The sequence below is a fragment of the Melitaea cinxia genome, chromosome 5 (assembly GCF_905220565.1).
Source record: "Melitaea cinxia chromosome 5, ilMelCinx1.1, whole genome shotgun sequence".
Lineage (NCBI taxonomy): Eukaryota > Metazoa > Arthropoda > Insecta > Lepidoptera > Nymphalidae > Melitaea > Melitaea cinxia.
In genome coordinates, this window is record NC_059398.1 from 2,127,544 (window position 1) to 2,150,149 (window position 22,606).

General features: G+C 36.0%; 1 protein-coding gene across 1 annotated transcript in view; it reads left to right on the forward strand.

Annotated features, from left to right (window-relative positions):
* Positions 1-22,606, forward strand: part of LOC123653639 (mediator of RNA polymerase II transcription subunit 13) — an 81,658-nt gene that overhangs the window by 30,595 nt on the left and 28,457 nt on the right. The window contains 1 exon segment of the mRNA XM_045589632.1: positions 20,708-20,792. Within this exon segment, the coding sequence (XP_045445588.1) occupies positions 20,708-20,792 (85 nt within the window).

Below are 22,606 nucleotides of genomic sequence, written 5' to 3' on the forward strand. Positions count from 1 at the left end.
ATTCCTCGTGGACGAAGTCGCGGGCACAGCTAGTAAATACTTACTCTCATCATCTCTCTCAGAGATATTCGGGCTGGTAAGTAATACAAAACTCTTATCGCAGGCTTTTTATTTTATTAGTAGGTAAGTACCTACGCTTTTTATATTATTTTATTAGTTTTGTAGAATTTTTTTACACGTTTCAAGTATATTTAAAAGTGGCTACAATATTTATTAAACGTTTGATATTTGAACACTTTTTGCTATTTTTTCTTGTAAAAACTTAAGAAATATAATGACTAAATGTACAATAATAGTACCTAAGTAATTAGTTTAAAACCATATAAGTAATCAATATTATAATATATACTTACTAGAATGAATTAATATGACATCTACTACCTATCCTTACCATTTTATCCTAATCATAATACTACTTGCGTGATCAGTATAATGTATTCATTTTCATTCTAAGCACTCTGAAACTTATTTATTCTTTGGAACACCTGTAGGTACTCTTAAAATTCGAAATTATTTTGCATGAGTATACCTACGCCCTATGGCGGCAATCAAATAGTGTCAAATGTTATGATTTCGACGTGGCGGCAACGATTGTTTTAGATTTCAAAAGAAGCCGCCGGCGCGTGTATCATAACCATGTACTTCCGAAAAGCGGCAAATTTCTTTGAGAAGTAAGTACAAAACCTTTGATGCCGCATTATCAAAGTGCCGATGGTTAAAACATAACTATGCATGCACTCAGTTTGATTTTAATAGATATTTTTTTATTCGCTATGTTTATGGTATTAGTCGTAATGCGCATAGGTCCAGTTTTTCATATTCTTTGATACAGTTTTTTGCGTCTCATAGAATTCCTAAGCGTACCTACCTATACACCGAACTGTTACACCTAACTACTCAGTGAAATAGCGCTAAGTCCTAGCTGCAAGACGCAAGAGTCTTGCAGGCTATGTCTTGTTCTTGCTCAAGTCTTGCACGGTCAGTCTTGGTCTTGGTCTTGCTAAAAATACGTGGTCTTGTTCTTGGTCTTGGTCTTGCAAAAACGCAAGAACAAGACCAAGACTGCAAGACCAAGACTGAATTTGGGCAACACTAATTGTATGTCTTAGTTGAATCTAAAATCGCTTGATTTTTATGATAAGTTTCATACCCATACAAATTAACAAAAAATTAATTCATAGACAACTTCTTTTTTATATAATTACAATTTTTTTTTTTTTTTTTTTGCAATATTCGTCCGACTTAAGTAGGATCACAAAACGCATCTTAATTTAAATCGTTAATATTTTTTATATTAAAATAATAAAAATATATGCAAAAAGTTGTTTATATCTGGTAAAATAGGTCTCAGCTAGTTATAAATAGTTTTAATACGGGTACAAGGAGATGCTCTAAGGGTAAAATATCTTGCGCTTCTTTTCACCCACTTCTGCTTATAACGGGACACGAAGATACAAGGACGCAGTATCGACTCGCTGTATTCTGGGACACGTATCTATTCAATAGATATATGAAGAGTGGTGGTATTTTTTTAAAGATTTTATCTTTTATTATATTCAATGCAACTAATATTTGCTGAGACTTTATTTTTTTGTGACAATGATTACTGTATTTAACTATTTATGCATCTTTATAATCGTCATTTTGAAAAACAAACTTAATATACTAAGAAACTAAATTGTGTTAAAGCTTAAATACAAAGGACTACAACAATCTGTTCAAACGTAATTAACGATTAGACAAAGATTCGCATATTCGAATTGACTATTGATATTCAGTTAACGTTGTATTAAATTACATTTAAATCTTAATGTTATTGTGTTAATTACACCCGTTCGCCTTATATTGAAACTAGTATAAATACCCTTGGATTGTTTGCCCGTTTTGTACTAAACCGGTGTACGAGAGGCGAGTCGACACATCGATATGTTATAACACACGCTATTAGAATATTTATTCTCTTCACGTAAGGGCGAGAGTTGATTACGGTTTTCATCGAGATGCTGGATGCTCTCCAATTGAAGGTCGCCGCCGAGAGTCAGACGGACGGAAATAACTGGACGTATGGCAATTTCCCGTTCGATTAAACCCAACGGTTACAAATTTTTTATACAAAAATAACAATATCGATATGGCATATTTAGTAACATCTAGCGGGTCAGCAGGAGATTAGAACTCTAGGTGCGTCAACTGGCAACCGGCAACAACCTGTCTGTGACGTTATTCTTATTAAAAAATTGCAACAAATGACAACCCGTAACGAAGGCTCGTAAAAAGTAGATTGCGTCAACTAAAGCCACTCTGGTAACGTATGTATAGAGCCTAAAATAAAAGTTTTAGCACTTTATGATTTAAGTTATTCTCAACTTAGTCCTTAGTTTAGTCCAGTTGGAAAGAGTCGAGTAGGCGTGAGGTGTTTCACATTCCACATTTGTTATAAAAAATGGAATAAATATTAACATCTAGGAAACTATTTGTATCATTTCTTTGTTCTGTACATAATTTATGTAAAAGGTTTATTTGAAGAGACCACACAAACTCGCTAGTATCTTTAGCAATTTATTAAATTTTCAAAATTATATCAATTGCGTGAAAAATGATGTAATAAATAGTGAAATAACTTAATAAATACAATTTAATTAATTAATACGAATACTTAATGTAATTTATTGCTCATGAATATTTCAATTTGCATGTAATAAATCCTAAATCATTTTACGACATCGCCGTACCTAAATTACGTTAAAAATGATATTAGGGATCTCATCAAACGTTTATCTGCGCGTACAGCGGTGCACGTACGCGGTCCCCGAACGCCGTCAGCTACAATTTGCGACGAATCCTACCAGGGCTAACGGCGTACGTGAGCCTATTTGCGCCGGGATTAACTGCTGACCCGGGCGGTGCGACAACGGGTAATCTGTATAGATTCCGCGGATGCGGAGCTCGCTACTGCGGTATTTAGCGGATCGAGATAAGGCGATTTTAAACAACATGCCGTAGCTTTTTATCTGTATGTCTAACTTACCGCATATAATCCGTTGTTGATATTTTAAAAGCAATGAAAATATTAATAAGTTTCAAATTTCTTTTATCGACAGATTAGTTTGTATCTTGAACTACTAAATACCACTGCTATTTGCTTCTCTCGTTTATTATTTTTAATACGTTTAATGTCTCCAAAATTTACTTCGTTACCAAAAAAATATCAATTCAAAGAAGTTATAAGTATATCACATATGTCGTCGTCACTTCTCAGTGTTTTGCTACTTATTTAAATTTATATATTCTTCTGAATCCTAATGGAAGCTAACTTCTAATGTGTCATTAATAAGTATATATAGTGTATTCAAACTTATTACGTAGACACCGTATACTGAGTATTGAGGCTCATTCATGAATAGTCATCTCCGATCACGTGATTCATTTGTACAATGGACGCGAATTTTCCTTGCTAAATGTGTTTAACTAATAGCGATTCTTGCCAATGGTTCATTGGTTTCACCGTATCGATAATTAAAGATGATTTAACGTAATCGGTATAAATCAATAAAACATTGACCATAAATATTACTCATAGAATGATATGAGATGTAAAACAATGTTTAACCTTGGTGATATTGGCAACTGTAGTGTTCTATATATTATGTATATTATTTTTTAACTTTACATAATTAAAAAAATTTGAGCACCGTCAACATGCAGAAATTCTTTCAATAAATAACTAAAAATGAAATGAAAAATATTGAATAATTGCATGGCAGGTTGTGTGTGACAAACGCTACGCTCCTCTATTTACCTACGCAAAAAAAAACTATCGCAAGGATTGCGGTGAAAGTAAATCTAGAAGATATAATAATGCAAAGGCTTATTTTTATTAGACAGTTCCAAGTCGCACAAATAAAACTACGAAGCACTAACAGTCTATAATTTTTTTAACAGTCGTGTTAAACTTTAAATAGAAGATAACAAAGACACCGTATTTGACAAGAAATAAATAAAATTAAATTAATTATAATACATCACCGTCAGCCACTCGAGCCGCAGCTAAATCTCCGCTCGATAACCGCTGAATACACATACGTCGGTAATAAATTAAATTCAATTTTCTGCGTGTTGTATTAAATTGAGTGCTATATAATATTTTAAGGGAGCGAGCCGTTCCGTTTGTTTCACGTTGAGAATAGAGCTGCTCTTCCAGTCAGTTTAATTATAGCCAATTAATGTATGGGGATTTTATGTGCGGGTTTTTTTTTTAAATTGTATGCCGCTTTTATTAATTAATTAAGCAGTACATACACTTTAAAATAATTGTGTTTGCTCGCAAACGAAAAAAAAACCGACTTCAATTACATCGACCAGTAATACAACGTAGATCGACGAAAAAATAGTCAAGTAACTACGCGTTATTAAAGATTACTCACAAAGTAGTTATCAGGTCTCAATAAAATTTATATGTGACCACATGATAAACATCAGCTTTCGATTAAATTAACAATTATCAAAATCGGTACACCCAGTAAAAAGTTATTACGGATTTTCGAGAGTTTCCCTCGATTCCTCTGGGATCCCATCATCAGATCCTAGTTTCCTTATCACAGTACCAAACTAGGGATATCCCCTTTCCAACAAAAAAAGAATTATCAAAATCGGTACATCCAGTAGAAAGTTATGCGGTATAATACAACGTAGGTCGACGAAAAAAGCGTCAAGTAAAAACACATTATTAGATATAACTCGAAAAGTAGTTGTTAGATCTCAAATAAATTTAAATGGGACCAAATGGCACACACCACCTTTCGATTAAAACAAAATTTGTCGAAATCGGTCCACACGGGCAAAAGTTCTGATGTAACATACATTAAAAAAAAAAAAATACAGTCGAATTGAGAACCTCCTCCTTTTTTGGAAGTCGGTTAAAAAAAAGATTCTAGGTAAGCGTGTAGTTTCAAATTCATATAGATGTCAGAAGTAGGTGGTACTACTGTAGTCATTTTAAAATAATTGGGTGTGTTGATTCTAGCTATATTATTTAGCTAATGTAACAAAACGCAAACGGTTAGAATACCTACAAGATAAAACTCAAAACACGACTATCATACACATTCATTGTTGTTTTAAATACATGACAAGTCTATGTTAACAATACATGTAAACCGATCTCTATTTAAAGCATTCGTGAACAACCACTGTCAGACATGATCCCACATGGTAGCGGTAGCGATGGTTATGTATGGCCTATTATATAAGAAATAACATTATAGTATTTTAGAGATAAAATCAGTAGTGATTATTAGCCTTTTAAATTAGTAATCTTCGATAAAAAAAATTTCGTAGTAAATAGCTACGACACAATATAAAGATAGTTAAAAACTAAAACCCGAATACGACAATTAAAATTTAGTAGGTCACTTTATGTCCTTTGAGGGGCACATTCAATAAAGTGTGACACCTTAAAGCCTATAACCAGCGGACAATTAAGAAGCTTCTAATGATGCTTCATTTTTCTAAATCAGACAAATAGTTTAGGGAATATGAGGGAGCAGATACGTATACATAATACATATATAGACTGCTAAAATTATAGCACTCCTTCTGGTTTTGCCTTAGTGGGGTAAAAATTAAGGCTACCCTCCTAATAACGCGATGGCTGATCGAACTCGTGCGGTGGTGCGGTGTGGCGGTGGCACGTGGGAGGTACCGCAAATATCAGGACCACCCCGCCCTCGCCCTGTGGAATATCTAAGGGTATTGGATAAAGGTCGACTTCTGATCGAGAGATTTAGTCGCCAAATACCTGAAGTTACATCTAGTGACGTTTGTTGCGATTTGTTAACGTTAAATTTTTGCAATGGTTTTCAATTACTGTTTTTTTTTTTTTTTCGAAGTACGATTAAGCCATCAATCACACTTTAATTTTAAAAAAATATAATCGTCAAACAATTATATTTTATTCCTGTATTATTGTCTGTGTCATTAAGGGACAGCTTACAAGCTGGTGTGCTCACATTAGTTTAACTAATTGGAATCGTAAATATAGCTTTTATTTATTTGTATGCTGTATTGACTTCGTATTAATTCTCGTAAAACTTTAATACATTTAAATCAATCACTACAAGTATTATAGTTTCAATGCTTACTGCAATTATACCGAGCTTATAAAGTTACACAAGCACTCTGTAACGTAGGTTAATTAAAGCAGTTACAAGTGATTTGAAAATAATAATTTTGCCTCGCATACGGTGGCGAGTTCATAATTAATTCAAAGCTGAAAGCATTACTGAAACAACGTGGGCTGTAACGTAAGACTACAAGTGCACCTTCACGCCCACTGCGCCATGAAACGCTACGCGGATATTATTGATGTAAACACGTACATAGAGTATAGGCGGTGGAAGTGCCTTGTGCTATTCCAAGTACTTCAATATCTCTTGATAGAACTGATCGTAATACCATGTTCAATTATTTCATTTATTTTTGCCATATATCTAAAAAGTATACGATTTCGATATATGATTAGAATTTCAATATGTTGTCATTGTATATTACACTATGTACCACATTTAATGCATAAAGGATTTAATTAACTAGCTGGGCTGTTCTCACTATAAGGAAAGGATTTTGGCTTAATCTAATGCGCTGCTCTACTGCGAGTTCTCGGAAAATTTACCTATCAACTGTCTGTAATAGCATCCGGGACCATTGGTTTTATTTGCTTTCTTTGCATTATTTTCTTTGTATAAAATATTTAATTACAAGAAGTTATATATTTAACAACGATTAGGTGTATACCGTATTCGTTATATGTACTCCTATGAATCGTGACGAAAGTTTTTACATAAAACTAAAACAAAAAAGCTTGAAATCAGGCCATTAGATCAAACCCTTCAAAACTAAAAGTCCTTATCTTTATTATATCGGTACGGGCAACAAACAAACAACGCATGCATCCAGCGTTAACACAAACTGTTGAGACTGGAGCACTCCCGGTCCGGTCCGCTTACGTTACGGTCTCGTGAGTGATGTCGTTAATCATTCATTTTCGTACCGCAGTGTGCGGACCGTGTTGACTCGACCTGACCCGCTTCGCTTAGATATGGTGTTATAACAATGGTGGCACGGGGTAAATTGTTATAATTAAGTTCCTGCTTATATAGTTTAACTAAGTTAAGCGAACAATAGGTCGACTTAAACGAATACAGCGATATAATTTTATTGTTATTTTGTTGAAATTATGTGTTTATTACGCGTTGGAAAGCTTGGTTGTTTTGAAAATTGTCGGTTTTCTCTTATTGTTTTCCAGAAATATTTTTATCGATAGATCTTTGCCGTAGCTAAGCATAATAAAAAGTTTAGTTACTATAAATTTTATCACATAAACATGGTTAGGTAATATTTACATGAAACTGTAAAAAATTAATCGTAGACTCGATGGATACAGTGTAGTATACGATTCGAGTAGCTCACTTTGAGCCGAACGTTATCGTTTGATATAAGCAATGAAACGGGCTTGTTTGGGCGGCGCGGCGTGCTGCGGGCGGGGTTAGGGCGGCAACTAAGAGATGCGGACGCGGACGCGGGTGCGTATGCGTATCGATCTGCTGCCTCAGCCCTAACCCTCTTGCCATACTGGTGAACACGTGCCCTGTGACCTTCACGCTGTTTGCTTATCGGCGACGAATAGTTTGATCGCTTATCGGAAACATTCTAGTAGCACAATGTTTGGTAAAAGAAAATAGTGCCCTTATTAGTTGATTGGGTATAATATTTTACCAAGTGTTTATTGAGCATGTTATAACAAACCCAAGCAAGAGTAAAAATTTTTAAACTACAAAGATGCATACGTAAACATCGGGCCCACCCCGATTTCTCGATGATAAAAATCGTTCATGCGCTCATACTAAATTTAGCATCGTCATAAATGTATTGATGCGCGCCACGCCATCATAAGCCCGTCGTACAAACGATGGTGGCGCGATAAATTAGGTGCGAAGTGGCGCGAAGACGATAAGTGGCTCCTACCGGCGCGTCCCGACTCTCACCGCCGCCGCACGCCACACCGTGATCGATACGCCCCGCCGACCGGCACCGTCCGCGCCGCATTCGTAACCTATCTACTGCATTTTCCTATGTCTTACATACAATAGGTATACTACTACACTACACCTATATAATATATCTCTTACTTTTAAGTATTAGCTTTTATCTTACAAAATATCAAAATAATCATACGAATCATATTTATAAATATTCGATTCGGTGGAATGTATTTTTTAGTGATTTAAAATTCGACTGGATTCAAAAGTTATCAAGAAGCGTAACCTTTTAACATTTGCAGCAAAAGAATTCGCGTAGAATAAATCTTAAAAAGACAACCGAATAACTTTGATTCACACGTGTCGGCTTTATGAATATTTTAAGATAATGTATAATAATTTCCGTTTAGCATTTACACCAGTTCTTGATTATTTCGAAGACTAGATAATATGATTTTGTTTTTGTTTAAATAGAAACTTCTATATAAATAAAAGTGAATGTTGCTAAGCGCATAACCCGAGAAGGCTCGACTAATTCGGCTATTTTTTTTTTGTATGGTCCTTAAAAACCATTGAATTTTTTTAATACTAAAAAAAAAAATTAAAAATAATAACTAATTTTTATTATTAACTTTTGACAGAACGAAGTCTGTCCGGGCAGTTAGTATAAAAATAAATCTGACAATAATATATGTAATCCTAAAACAGATACAGATTTTCTTAGACATTATGATTAAATTAATTGTGTATATAGACTACAATGATGGACAATGATTTCTTAGACTTTGTAACTGCACGTTCTCGCTAATCTATAGTAGCTAATACCAGAATACGTCTAGACGGTGTTACTACGTCACTTATTAGAGGAATAATCAAGGCTATGCTGCATCGTCTCATATTATAGATGTAGACATAGATACATCAGCACTTTAGCCTATCGCAGTCCACTACTGGACATAGGTTTCCCCAAGTTCGCGCCAGACATGCGAACTCATGTGTTTTGTCCATAGCCACCACTTGGCATGCGGGTTGGTGACCGCAGGTGTGGCTTTGTCGCACCGAAGACGTTGCTGCCCGTCTTCGGCCTGTGTATTTCAAAGCCAGCAGTTTGATGACTATCCCGTCATCGGTCGGCTTTATAAGTTTCAAGGTGGTAGTGGAACTTTGTTATCCCTTAATCGCCTCTTACGATACCTACGGGATGAGAGGGTGTGGCTATACTCTTTACTGCCGTAACCATAGATATACATAACTATGGGCAAATTTAACACATAAAACGTTACGCAAAAAATGTCAATAAAAACGAGTTCCAAGCGTTATTAACTTTCGAATTGTTTAAACCCTCTGATCGTGCCCGAGAACTGATGTTTCATGCTTTCATGTCACGGTCAACGTCTGTACTCGTTTTATGATGTTGTAAACCTAATTTCATTTTAGGAGAATATTTGTTTACCAAAATAACACTCGTCTCATAAGTGAAAACGATTCAATTTAAAACAATCTTATAATGAGTTTGTACAAAAATTTTGGACGCAATAAAGTAGTTTCGTATTCTCAACAAGATAAGTACCTACACACTTTTTGGTCGTGTTACATTTCACGCTCACTTAAATTCGAAATAGTCCAGTGTTGCAGCTAATCTTGTTTCGCTCCTCGCTGCAGTTACGAGGTATAATTTATAGTGATTTAAATCAGCAGACTTCTATCTTCGCGTACCGAAATATTAGATTTTACTTTCTTGAGTCGATGGCCTGGACCGACTGGTTTCGCAACTCGTTCCACCGGGCTTGCCCGCGGTCAGTACGACACCTGATCTTCGCTGCACATGTCCCCATACTTGTAGACGTATTATGTAGACAGATGTTCGAGGACCGCTTAGGGTGCTGAGGAAGCCGCGCCATTCGTTTTGCCGACTATTGCTAACTGCGGCGCGAACGAAAAACTCAGTAAAAAAAACGTCAGTATGGCTGTTTAATTCTATGCAATTTTAAGACGATTTGGTAAATTAACCGTTTCGATTTCTTGTTCTCGAATTCCGAGACCGATTAAATGGCCGACATGAAACGAATGCCTTGCGTGTGTTGACCGATCGGATGCCATTCGAAGGGCTTTTACATCGTATGTTATATACGTACCGTGGGATATGATTTACTGGATTCGATAAATAACATCTTAACAAAATCACTGAAACGAAACGTTCGTTTAGATTATAAGTTAGCAATTGCAGCGTAGGTACACATATCTGTGATATATATAAGAGATATAATTCCCGTAGGACAACATTTTCCACGGTATCCCGTGTGCTATGGTTCGTTGAAATATTTGAGGCGGCCGCGGGCGGTCGGGGCGCAGTCGTTGACCCGCGGCGTGCCGCGTCTATGCACGCTACGCCCTCAGACACGCATCCCGACCGCACCGAGATGCGAGTACGTTCACTGATCCCCATGTATCCTTTTTAACTTTTATCTCGGCATAGTGACATAAAGCAATCCATTACCTGCTAACTGTACAAGATTATTTCTCAATGTTTTAATAATCTGTCGCACATATCAGTTGACGTTCGTATTATGTACAAGATCGTCATCCGCCTGAGATACTTACGATGTTTAGAGTTCGTTATCTAATTCAAATATTATCTCATCGCTTGCGATCTGTTTGTAAGATATGCGGTGTCCGCTTAGCTCTTCTATCGTGGACCTGAAATACTATGCAAGTTTTAAGTACCGGCAATAAAACGGTCATGTTAAGCTACCAACAAATACTTATTATTAGCTTTATGCCAAACAGACTCGACTGTTTCGTTTAACTAATTATTTTGGGACGATCGTATGTAATGTTCAATTTGAAGAGCTTGTTGTAATACATTAATTTAACTTTAAATAAATAAACTAAGTGCTTTAAATTAAAAATGAATAAGCTTTATAATCAATGTATTAAATTAGTATTCTATATAGAACCGCTTTTGAATGCTGCAGATTATTTAAACAGTTATTCCAATGAGATCATTTAGAACACAATTATTTGTAACTAGGGAACTATAAATTTAACATTATCCCACTTAGCCAAACAAATCAAAAAGTATGGAACCGACCGTTAGCTTGATAATTCATTGGGAGGGCCGCAGACGGTGTGGGCGCAATGCGCAAGCGCAATATCTTCTTAATTGAAAGCATCAATTTTGTACTAGTTTTCAATGTCTAAATATACTCATAACATAGAATTAAAGATAAACGTATTTGAATATAGCAAATTTAAATGATCATGTTTTAAATTAAAACGTAATTAATTATGAATATTCCAAGATACGTAAATGTCAAAGATTTCGCAGTGCATTAGTCCGCGGCGCCCACGATATCTCGCACAGATATGATTTTAACTTTACGCGTTCATTATAGAATTACTCACAATCGTATTATAGAAGCTACTCAAATCGTCATCGGCGTTTGTAACTCTGAGAAATTAGGCGGAACGACGGCGGGGCCGTGGGAAAGGCCCCTACGCAAACGTCTCTTTGTATAACGGTGCTACTGTTACTTTGAACATTACATTTTCGTTAGCTCGCTTTACGGCACACATTTACTAGGTACGTAAACAATTTAAGAAGTGTGACCGGTGCATCTGCATGTGGCTCAAGTTTTGTAAAATAGCGTAAAAGCGCAGCGTACGCGCTAGCTTTGAACTGAGATTTTCCGCAAGGTTGATGAACGCCGGCCGCATCCACCGCATTAGAAGTTTTATTATTAAATCGCCGCTGTGACGTGTATTGACGGCAGCGCTCCCGATCGAGCTATTTATTGATGCGCGCGCGCAACGCCCCGCGGTCGTCGATCGGATCCCGATGTTGTTGCTCGCTTCGAGATACTTACAAATGCAGTTGTTGATTTATCCGCGTGTAACAATATTATCTTTAACGTGTTTATTATTGTCTACGATACGCTTATTATTTATTTTTTGGATGTAAAGTCCAACTGCAAATTATTCATAAGTACATTAATAAAATGGCTTTCTACTAGTTGTTTGTATAAAGAAAAACATGGACTATAAATAGCGAATTAAAACAATGCCAGTTAAAGCTTGCGCCTCGTTCGCGTAATGTCTCGACGTGTTCCGGTACACATGTCGTCAAGTGCTGAACCGCGGGTTGCGCTACCCTTAGAGAGCCGTCGAGACAAAGTAAGAGGGTTGTGCCGCAGCAGCTGCTGGAGACGATTAACTATTACAAGGATTTATGAGATAGCTGTTTAGCAAATGTTATAAGATCATCGCCTTTTATTTCATATATATTTTTTCGTTAATAAAATTTATAATAAACAAAGAAAGAATTGAATAAGGAAAGGAAATTAATTTACAGCTTTTGTATTTATTTGTCTAAATGTAACATCGTATTTAAATTAAATGCTATTAAAGTTAAATAATTTGACACAAACTAGCTGTAGCTAGTTAAAATCGAATTTACTAACCCCGTATTAAATTTACCGAAAAAAAAATAATATAAGTACGCTCGCAACGGGGTAGGCAATGCTCCCGCTTCGGGTGTTCGCGGGCGGTCCGTGACGTCGGCGACGCGCGTGACGTCACGCGCACGTGGGCGTGTGCGAGGCGCGGGGAGGGACCGGCCTGCGGCAGAGGGCGCGCGCGAATTGACAGCTTTCCACGCGCTCGATACTATCTAGAATCGAATTATCGGTGCCGATAGAACGAGCCTACATTCTTTTAGAATTCAATCTCCGTTTACTTGTACACTTACATTTACGAAATATTATTTACTTTTGAATTCAACTTAGTATGTAGCATTAACGTGCGACTGGCAACTAAAGAATTATTTAATCTTTAAAATAAATTATGGTTCGTTTATAAAATAATCAAAGGAATGAAAACAATTAACAAATATTTTCGTATAATTTAAGAAATAATATATCAGTAATTAGCATAGCGAAGTCGGCAGCGGTAACAATCGCGGGTAAACAAAGCGCGCGCACCTCCACTCCGCCCTGCTCCCCTTACACCCTCCCCCAACTGTCACTTGCTGTTTACTAGCTCCATGCCTCTATCCACCTAAAGAAAACTTTCAAAAGATCAAAGGAGTCGTTTCGACTTATGTTCTCTGTTTACAACGACATGGCTCTGTTTTACTTGTTCAAAACACATGATTATTATACAAATTAGCACCTTGTTAATGCTTCACTGCTGGAAAAGATTGCTTTGTAGCTTAATCCGCAAAGCTAATCTATCTTCAATATATTAATACGCAAAGCAAAAACTTTGTACCTCTTTTTACGAAAATTGCACAGATGGAGGGTTATGAAATTTCGCACACTTGTAGTTTATATTGAGAAGGAGTGCAGAATGCTATTTTTTTTTCATTATGCATAAAAATACATTAAATCAATAAAAAAATAAACATTATACACACTACCCTGTATTTGACACACCTACACTGTATATACTCTTTTGTTAATAATTTTAAAAGTATATTTTTTGACAACAGAACCTTAATAATGTTCTAACTTATAATTTAAATTAATTATGGTCGAATTTCGACCACTGGGCGATCACTAGTACTCTTTAATAGTGGTTTAACATGACTCGAAAAACACGGGACATGCAAATAAACACTCGATTGTTATTTTTTTTTCAACTCACTTAATTTTATAAAATTAAAAACATCCACAATTTGAATCACGAACTTTGTTGAATATTCGCATGTTCCAAGCGTTCGCCATCTCGGATGTTTCGGCTCAATACGTGGTATAAATGAAATATTTTTATTTTTAAAGATGACGAAACATATCGTTAATAACTGGAGAAGTATAATATTTAATTACTAAAGCCATATTTAAGCTTTTATTACTAGAGAAGATTGGTTTGACTGAGAGTAATGTAATTGCTCAATTAGCAAAACCTACACTCGCTTTACAACCATCTACAGAGTGATCGTAAAACTCGTGAAAACTATTAAATGTATTTTTATCTTATTTATATCAATGAGTTATATTGATTTATGTATATTGAGTTGTTTGAATAAATGGTACATATTACCTATGTATTTTAGTTATTTTGTTAATGCCACTATTGATTCATTATTATTTCATCGACCAAAGCAATCAAGCAACGAAATAATATCTAACATGGGATTCCAGTTAAGAAAAAAACCTAAGTGTGGTTAAAGAATGATTCATTATTTAATAACGAAAAACTAATTTAATTAAAGTATTAATTTGTAAATATATTCCCTATATTGTTGTCTTTCGAAGTGAATTAGGAAGAAATTGCGTTAAAGCGTGCCCTCATGTAACGCGACCGCACAGGACCGCCTCAACAGGTCCCCACGGCTGTGGGGTGAGGACGGAGGCAAGAGGCGAAACGCTCACCTATCTGCATTGCCTATACCATATGCAGGCATCTGTTCTCACCCGTGCGACGTTCGAAAATATTATTTAGTAGACTAATCAAAATACATATATACGTTATTAGACTTTATAAAAGTACTTTTGACTATTTTTATCGTCACATTTTAATATTATCTAGTTAACGAGTCGCGTTGGCATGTAAAATCTGTTGAGATCAAAAAGATTGTAGTTTTTTCAAACATGAAACCAAAAATGTATTTAAGTAGTAACAAAAAATTAAAATTGTATATGTAACCCATACTAAGCCCACGCGCCTTTGTCTAGATAATATTTTAAAAATGTTCTATCATATAATGATTTTTCTGTTAGTTAAAGTATCCTTATCCTTGCCATACTAGTTACTGCCATTTATGTACCTTTTTTATCTTTATACGTCTCCTTCTTCGCATATTTCAGAGAAACGCTGGGTGCCATTTTGATTCAAGGATGCTATACCTACGAATTTTTTTGCAAGTCATTAGACATTATACCACCAGCGAAGTCATTACTAGATGGTATGTAACAGATAGTCAAAATATATTTTATTCAAATAGCTTTTTATAAATATTCAGATTTTCTTATTTTGCAATTTTTAATTTAACGAAAAACTGGTTGATTTGAAGAAACCTGCAAAAATAATTTTGTTTACTTTGATTTCTTTTTAATATAATGCAATCACTAATTCCGATCTCTCATTTTATCAATGAAAATATACTATACGAGAGACTTTTTATCGATATATAATTTACGTAACAGTAGTTCCCATAATCCATTTTGTCATTAAAATTCAAAAACGTTTTATTAATTAATGATCCTTTCACATTTCTCGACACACGCCTCCCTACCTCATTTACAAAGGAACTCGTAACAAGCTACGTTTACCACTATCCCTACTATTATATTAAAAATTTCAAGTATATTATTTAAAGTTGAAATTGATTTTACTATTGTATGAATTGAAGCGTTGAAATGTTTTCAAGGACTACTGAATGTCGAATGTCGAATGAAAAACTTAAATTACGTCCGAGCATTAAATACTACATTTAGTCAGCGGTTCAAACATTCTTAACTTTTTTTAGCTCGCATAACTCAATTCTTTACTAATCGCAATCCTAAAATAAAGTAATTTTTTATGTTTTTTTTTTAATTTTATTTATGGAGTAGAATTATTTTAATTCACAAATTATCTATCTATATATTAATAGTTTAATACGTGAAGAAAAAACTTTGTACCCCTTTTTACGAAAATTGCGCGGCGGGAGGAGTATGAAATTTCACACATTTTTAGTATATAGACAGAAGTGCAAAATGGTTTTTTTTAAATATGCATAAAAATACATTAAATCAATAAAAAAAACATTACACACACTACCATGTATTTTACATACGCGTGTGTGTATATATGTACTATTCTTTTTATTATCATTAAAGTATATATAAGTATTGGAAAACAGAACTTTAATACTGTTCAAACTTATAATTAAAATTCATTATGGTCGAATTTTGACCACTAGGCGACCACTAGTATAGTTTTATTATGTTCTTAGTGTGATCTCCGTATTATCTTGACATTCAAAACACGAAATATTCTACGATCATTATAAACGGAAACAAATTCCTCGAAATCTAAACTCAACCTTAGTTCGTAACCGATACAATTAATGTTCCGTCTTAACCGACTAAAATTAAATTTAAAATTTAACCTTCATCGGTCACATTCTTAAGTAAATAACTAAAATATTCTTAACGTATTCCTTAGTTGATAAATAGATAGTGAAATAGTATCGAAAGTTTGAAACAAGTAAGTCTTCATGTCACGCAGTAATGTAAAGCTGTCACCGAGTTCGATAAATCGCGACGCTCCACGAAGTACGGAATCGTTAAACGCCGTATTTATTGCCCACACGATTAGTCCAACACAAGACTATATATTCGTGGTAACTTGTTGCGGCTACGTGAATAGTTATTTCGTGAGTAGGAATGTTTTAAAGTGGGAAACGCAAGGTGATTCACTTTATCGGACCATTAGTTCAGATGTTTTAAACCTTATCACGTAGCAATTATACGTTTTAAATAATAATAATTAAATTTTACGAACCTTCGATATTTTACATCTTCAAGTCTAGCAAGATTATTTCAGGAAAGAAAATTACAAATTTTTTTATGACAAAAATAAACATGTAATATAGTTTTTCTTTTATGTCATCATTACAGCCTATACAGTCCACTGCTGGACATAGGCCTCCACAAGTTTACGCCAAAAATAACGTGAACTCATATGTTTTGCCCTTACTGGCTTTGTCGCACCGACGACGCTGCTGCCCGTCTTCGGCCTGTGTATTTCAAAGCCGGAAGTTGGATGGTTATCCCGCCATCAGTCGGCTTTTTAAGTTCCAAGGTGGTGGCGGAACTGGGTAAAGCTTTAGATTAGGTAAAACCGAATTTCGGGACCAGGGGAGGAATGGGGGGGGGGGGGGGGGGGGGGGGGACGCTACCCCTGGTACAACTGTCACACCTCAGAACCCCATGGTTATGGAGATATCCATGGTTAAAGTTTTGAGGTTAGAAGAAGAATTTCGAAAGTTAAAGGAACGCTTGGCTCCGGCGCTGCGGGAAGTGCAGCCCTTCCGCCCTTGCGTGCGAAAGCACGCTCACTTATGCTCCGTTCCGCAGCGGAAGCTGGTCGCCTTCGGCGACCAGCCTCAGCCGCTGCTCTACGCATTCGTTCGCGCGCTTTCGCACGGCGGGCGAGGGCTGCCCTTCCCTCCGCGCCTCCGCGGCACAAAAAAAACACTCTAGGGGTAGGACAGACCAAGACCACGTGGACAGTGGGGTGCTCCGATTCGGTTTTGGGTATTTTTCGATTTTCTAAACCTATATTCTAGCACGCAATGTTACTAATTTTATTAGAATATTATGTCTGACGCGTTATTTTGTTTAAAAGTGTCGATTTCTCACACAATGCAAACAGTACGAGCTCAAAGGTATTATAATAGCTTTAAATTCTTCTTCTAACCTCAAAACTTTAACCATGGATATCTCCATAACCATGGGGTTTTGAGGTGTGACAGTGTTACCTTGTATAGATTACCCTACACCCTCCACCCTCCACACCCAAAAACCCCATAATTCGGTTTTTCTAATTCGGTTTTACCTAGTCTAGATCTTAGCCGCGGAACTGTGTTATCCCTTAGTCGCCTCTTACGACACCCACGGGAAAAGAGGGGGTGGCTATATTCTTTAGTACCGTAGCCACACAGTTTTCTAAAACATGTCGTGTAATTATTTATAATTATTTTACCTTAATATGTATTTACTATTATGATATTCTTTTAAATAGATAAGAAAAATAGTCTTTTTGAGTAGAGCTAATTCTTTCGTCAAAAACGGTATATAACAATATAAAAAAAAATTGTGATTAACTTAAAAATACTTATAACAATAACATTAGTCTGGTTTATCTTATAGAGCATAATTTTCAGAAAAATATAACTTTGTAACACATTACTTACAAATAGTTTATTTATAATTTGTTTGAGTTCCCTTTTTTCTTTATTATAGTAACTTTATACAGCTATAGATCCAGATTCAATCGGATGAATAATTATGTTTTCATTGAATTTACGGAACATTTATTTACATACATTACATACTAAATGTGGAGTTGAGATTATGTCTTAACTACCTAATTTAAAGTTTTGAATTTATATGTTTGTATGTTTCATCATATTTTGGATAAACTTCTTCTGATGCTACTTATATGTATATTTCTGAATTTCTGTTAGATAATTCGGTAGGATAATCGTGGAAAAGCGTCTTAAATATTTCTTCATATTGTCCTAAAAATCGGAACGTCTGGAAATGTTCATCTCCAAATACAAGAACAGATAAGTGTGACTTGAAAGAGCACAAATGAAGATCATTGTTTAACATCCAACTGATCCTCCGCCCGGCACTTCGATAAGGGATTAATATTAAATCGTCTGCAATGCACTGACTCCCTTAGTTCGGAAGTGATATCGCTGGCGATCGTCGGCGCGGTCGCGGTCGGCAGCGCGACGGCGCGCGTCTCCTATCGACCGGCAAGGCGCGTACCACCCGCGCCGTAACACCGCGCCGCTGATTCGACCTTGAACCCTTACGTGCCTTATAATTGCATACCGCTGCAACTTATCTAATTGCACCCACAAGTACTACGCCAACAGCCGACTTCGTTGCTAATATTTATTAGCGACTGATAGCATTTTATTATATTTTCGGCGCTTGTTCTATATTGTTGTTGTAAATAAGATTATGTTTTTTAACAAAAATCTTAATTAAAATATGTATGATAAAAGGAGTACCCTAAGTTTTAGGGTTTTTTATTTCCTGTATCGTATGATAAGAGTAATCATAATCTACTATTAAGCGTTAACCGATAGTGAAATTCGCTGTAGACGCTATCGAGATGGTCCGGGAACCATCGTGACTCGCTCAGATGTCGGTGTTGTACGGTAAGCGGACCGTTCGTCGGCGCGGCCTTGGAAGATACGACCGACCGACTGCCGGCTGCCGGCGCTATAATGAGATTGCAGTCTATACGAAATAACTGCAAATCTCATACTAGCGGTATCAGTATCACCATTGTCTCTACAACCGGATTCTTGTTATGTTTCAATTCGGCAAGTTATAATACTCGAAATAACGAAGTTTTATTCAAGTAGGTAGCGGGTTTTTTTTTTTAATTATTGTAATACAACTATTTACAACCTCTATTTCACGCTCGTGATAATAATTTATGTGTGTATACGCGTCGAAAATAATTTGATGAATCATTAAAGCAGTAAAATTGTTCTTATTCGAATTGCATTAATGTTGACGCGCTATAAATTTATAATATATTTATTTCTGCGGTAAAACACATTCTTATTAATTTGAACGTCGCATAATAAATGTATTAATAGAAATACCGGGAACAGAAAGAGAATAAACAAACTGACTGGTAAGATATATAAATCAATGAGAATGCCATCGAGATCCGTAATTAATTAATTTATTATGCTCAATCCGCGGATACTGCCTTGTTGTCGACGCCCTTGAAAGCCTCGACGACATGCTCTCAAGACTTTGTTTGGTTTGGAGATTATAAAACATTACCTTGTCAACTTTGAATATCAATATATGTTAGCTGCTTCTCAAATCTCTATTTGTTAACGACTTCAGAGTCAAGTATGGCTGTTAAACTGCTGATGTCTCTTTAAAATTTTATAGAATAATAGTTATTAGATCAAAACCGTCATCTATGTCAGCATGCGCTAGATAATGGAAAAACTAGTTCAACCGCGGAGCGAGATGGCGTGCGCACCTGGAGCACGAATGTCAAGGCTGCGCGCTTGGAACCACTCCAGCACGAGGCGTGCACGCGCAAACACTCATATCCTAAACATCTCCAATACCCGCACCCCGGTAGAAATATAATTTCCTAAACATATACGATTTTTTTTTTTTGTTAAGTAATGTTAAATAGCAATCGCAATATTTCGGAGATGACTAAAAATAGTCAATATTTTATGTTTAAAAAAATACTAAGTAAAAACCCTCATGTATTCTGGTAATTATGTTTTATGGCGATCAAATAAGGTATAAAATTCAATGTAAATTAAATAGTCGTCGGCCGCTGTAGTAAGCATGTGTGTCGCGCTGTCGCGCGCGACAAACACAAGCACGTGCAGCGGGCGCTCTGATGACGTCACAGGGGTCGCCCCGCCGCCGCCCGCGCGAGACAAGGACGGCGCGAGGCGGGACGGCAACGCGCGGGCGTTTTGTTTTCACACGGTACGCCAGTGATAGGCCGAGTTTATCTTCCGATTGCGAATGCAACAACAGCTATTTCAAGCGTACCTTACCGCTGCACAACAATATACTTATCTTTATCGCTTCCCCGATGCTCTGCTATTGTGCTTGTTTCATTGTCATCTCGACCTTGTTCGTACGTAATTGAGAGATTGTATATGGCTATGTTTTCGATATCAGAATTCTAATTAGGACAGTCGCACACGAGTACATATAGGTATAAGATCATACCTAAGATAGACACGTCTATAATCACTTTGTTTCACAACAAAGGCAATATCGACGATATCGATTGCAGCAAAGTCAAGGCGATATTAAATATGCGCAAGCGCACATAATTCTCTCGTTATTGTTAGATGTAAAGAGTTATGACAGTTAACAAAGTATATTGTGTAGGTTTTAAATGTATGCTTCGAATACTTTTCAATGTATGATATTTCTTCTTTGCAGAAGGCGACCAAGGTTCCTGGGAGAGCGGACTTTCCTACGAGTGTCGCTCCTTGCTGTTCAAGGCGTTGCATAACTTAATCGAAAGGTATGTCAAATATTTTTATAAAATAAGTACGCTTATACGTCTTTATAACACATTACGTAAACAATAAAAGTATTATTTTATTCTGCGAAAATGAAGTACAAATAAAAATAAGTGGTAAATTTCGCTTTCTCAGTTTGCTCCACTTTTTGCGTAGTTCTCAGTTTCTTTATGGATATCGTATTTGCCATCTTAGTAACAGTTGTCAGTCGAGTGGCGTGATCGCACTCGAATCTAGAACAAGACCGGCACCGCCACCGGTTTGAGAAGCGTTCTGCTCGCGACAATCGTTGTGTAATCACTGTGGAACTTCCTCCCTAATTCCTACTTTATATTGTATCTAAATAAATATTGACGCTAAATACTTTCTGAAATAATTATGTCAAAAAGTTGAATTAAATTGCTTTAGAGGCTTTTTTTTAAATGTCATTGAATTGTGACGGTCACGTGAACACGTTCTGTGATATTTTTTTGCTAGTACCGACTTTGTTCACCTTTTGTGCTATGAATGATTTATATACAATAAAGAATAAACAAGTAGAAATAAAATCGCTAATAACTAACAATTAGAACTATATTATAAAAATCGGTCGTGGATTAATTAGGTAAAATATACTAATACCTCGAATGTGTTAAAAAAATTGTATAGGCGTCTCAGATTAATAGTAACACGAAATGTAATAGACAAATTTGAGAAATCTGTCGGTTAATGCGCGATATAATATCGCCGCTGGATCAATCGTAATCGTGCATTGCGCACAATGTTCCGTGCACCTGGTGCGCGCGGGCGCATCGCTCGACGTCATCGAAAGACGACTTTTTACCTTCATGTCCTTGCTGGCCAACCGAGACCGTATACGTTTCAAGTTTTTATTCTAATATAGCTTTAAAAATATCGAATTTATCTTATTATAAAAAAAAATATTGTTTTTATTAGAAAACATCCTAGCTATAAAATTATAGTAAATTAATGGAACGAGTTGTAAGTGCGATTGTATCGCGTATCGCTCGGTCGCAACGATTTTGTTCGACCGTCAAGGTCATTTACACCTATTAGTTCATTTTTAACGCAACCAATGCACTCCACCACCACAGCCTAGTCATTAACCCGTGTGCTTTGTGCAACCGATAAATAGAGTGAGTAAAGTGAGCCTTGGAGCGGTATCGGGCAGCTCGGCTCGGATATGATCGAAATCCAGACGAGTCGTTGACCCCGGCGGCGGAACGTCAAAGGAACAATGCGTGTGTCGACGATCGCGACAATTTTACGATACGTGTCGTAATGAAGGGACAAACGTTTTAAGTTTTTTTTCCCCACTTTAGTTTTTTATTATATAGGCTATAAATGTTGCCGGATCCATCATGGCCAGTGTCGCTACGATGCGGTAGATAAAGGGTCATTTTTTTAACGGCGGTGTTAGCAAATATTTATAAGCGATGTTGCAGGTTTTAAAGTGCAGTTAAAATATGAATTAATGTTTTTTTTTTTATAACGAGTTGTTTTATGTTTTTTATCATGGTATCTTTCTTTGATGATCCTCGATCGCCAGTTTAAGGGCGGCAGTATAAATTAATTAGCGCGTTTAGTGTTTTACGACCGATCTCACGTACTTTTTACGTTTTTTTTCTTTAATCACTTACAATATTTACATGATCGTTATTATACGAACTTGTTAATACTAACAAAATTAACGTATTTTTTGAGTAATAAAAATAATGATTATAACTTTTAAACATATGCGCTAATATTACGGTTAGCGTCTGAACTTTACGGTATATTACTTATTACAAGTACAAACGCGCGCAGACAGAGCGGC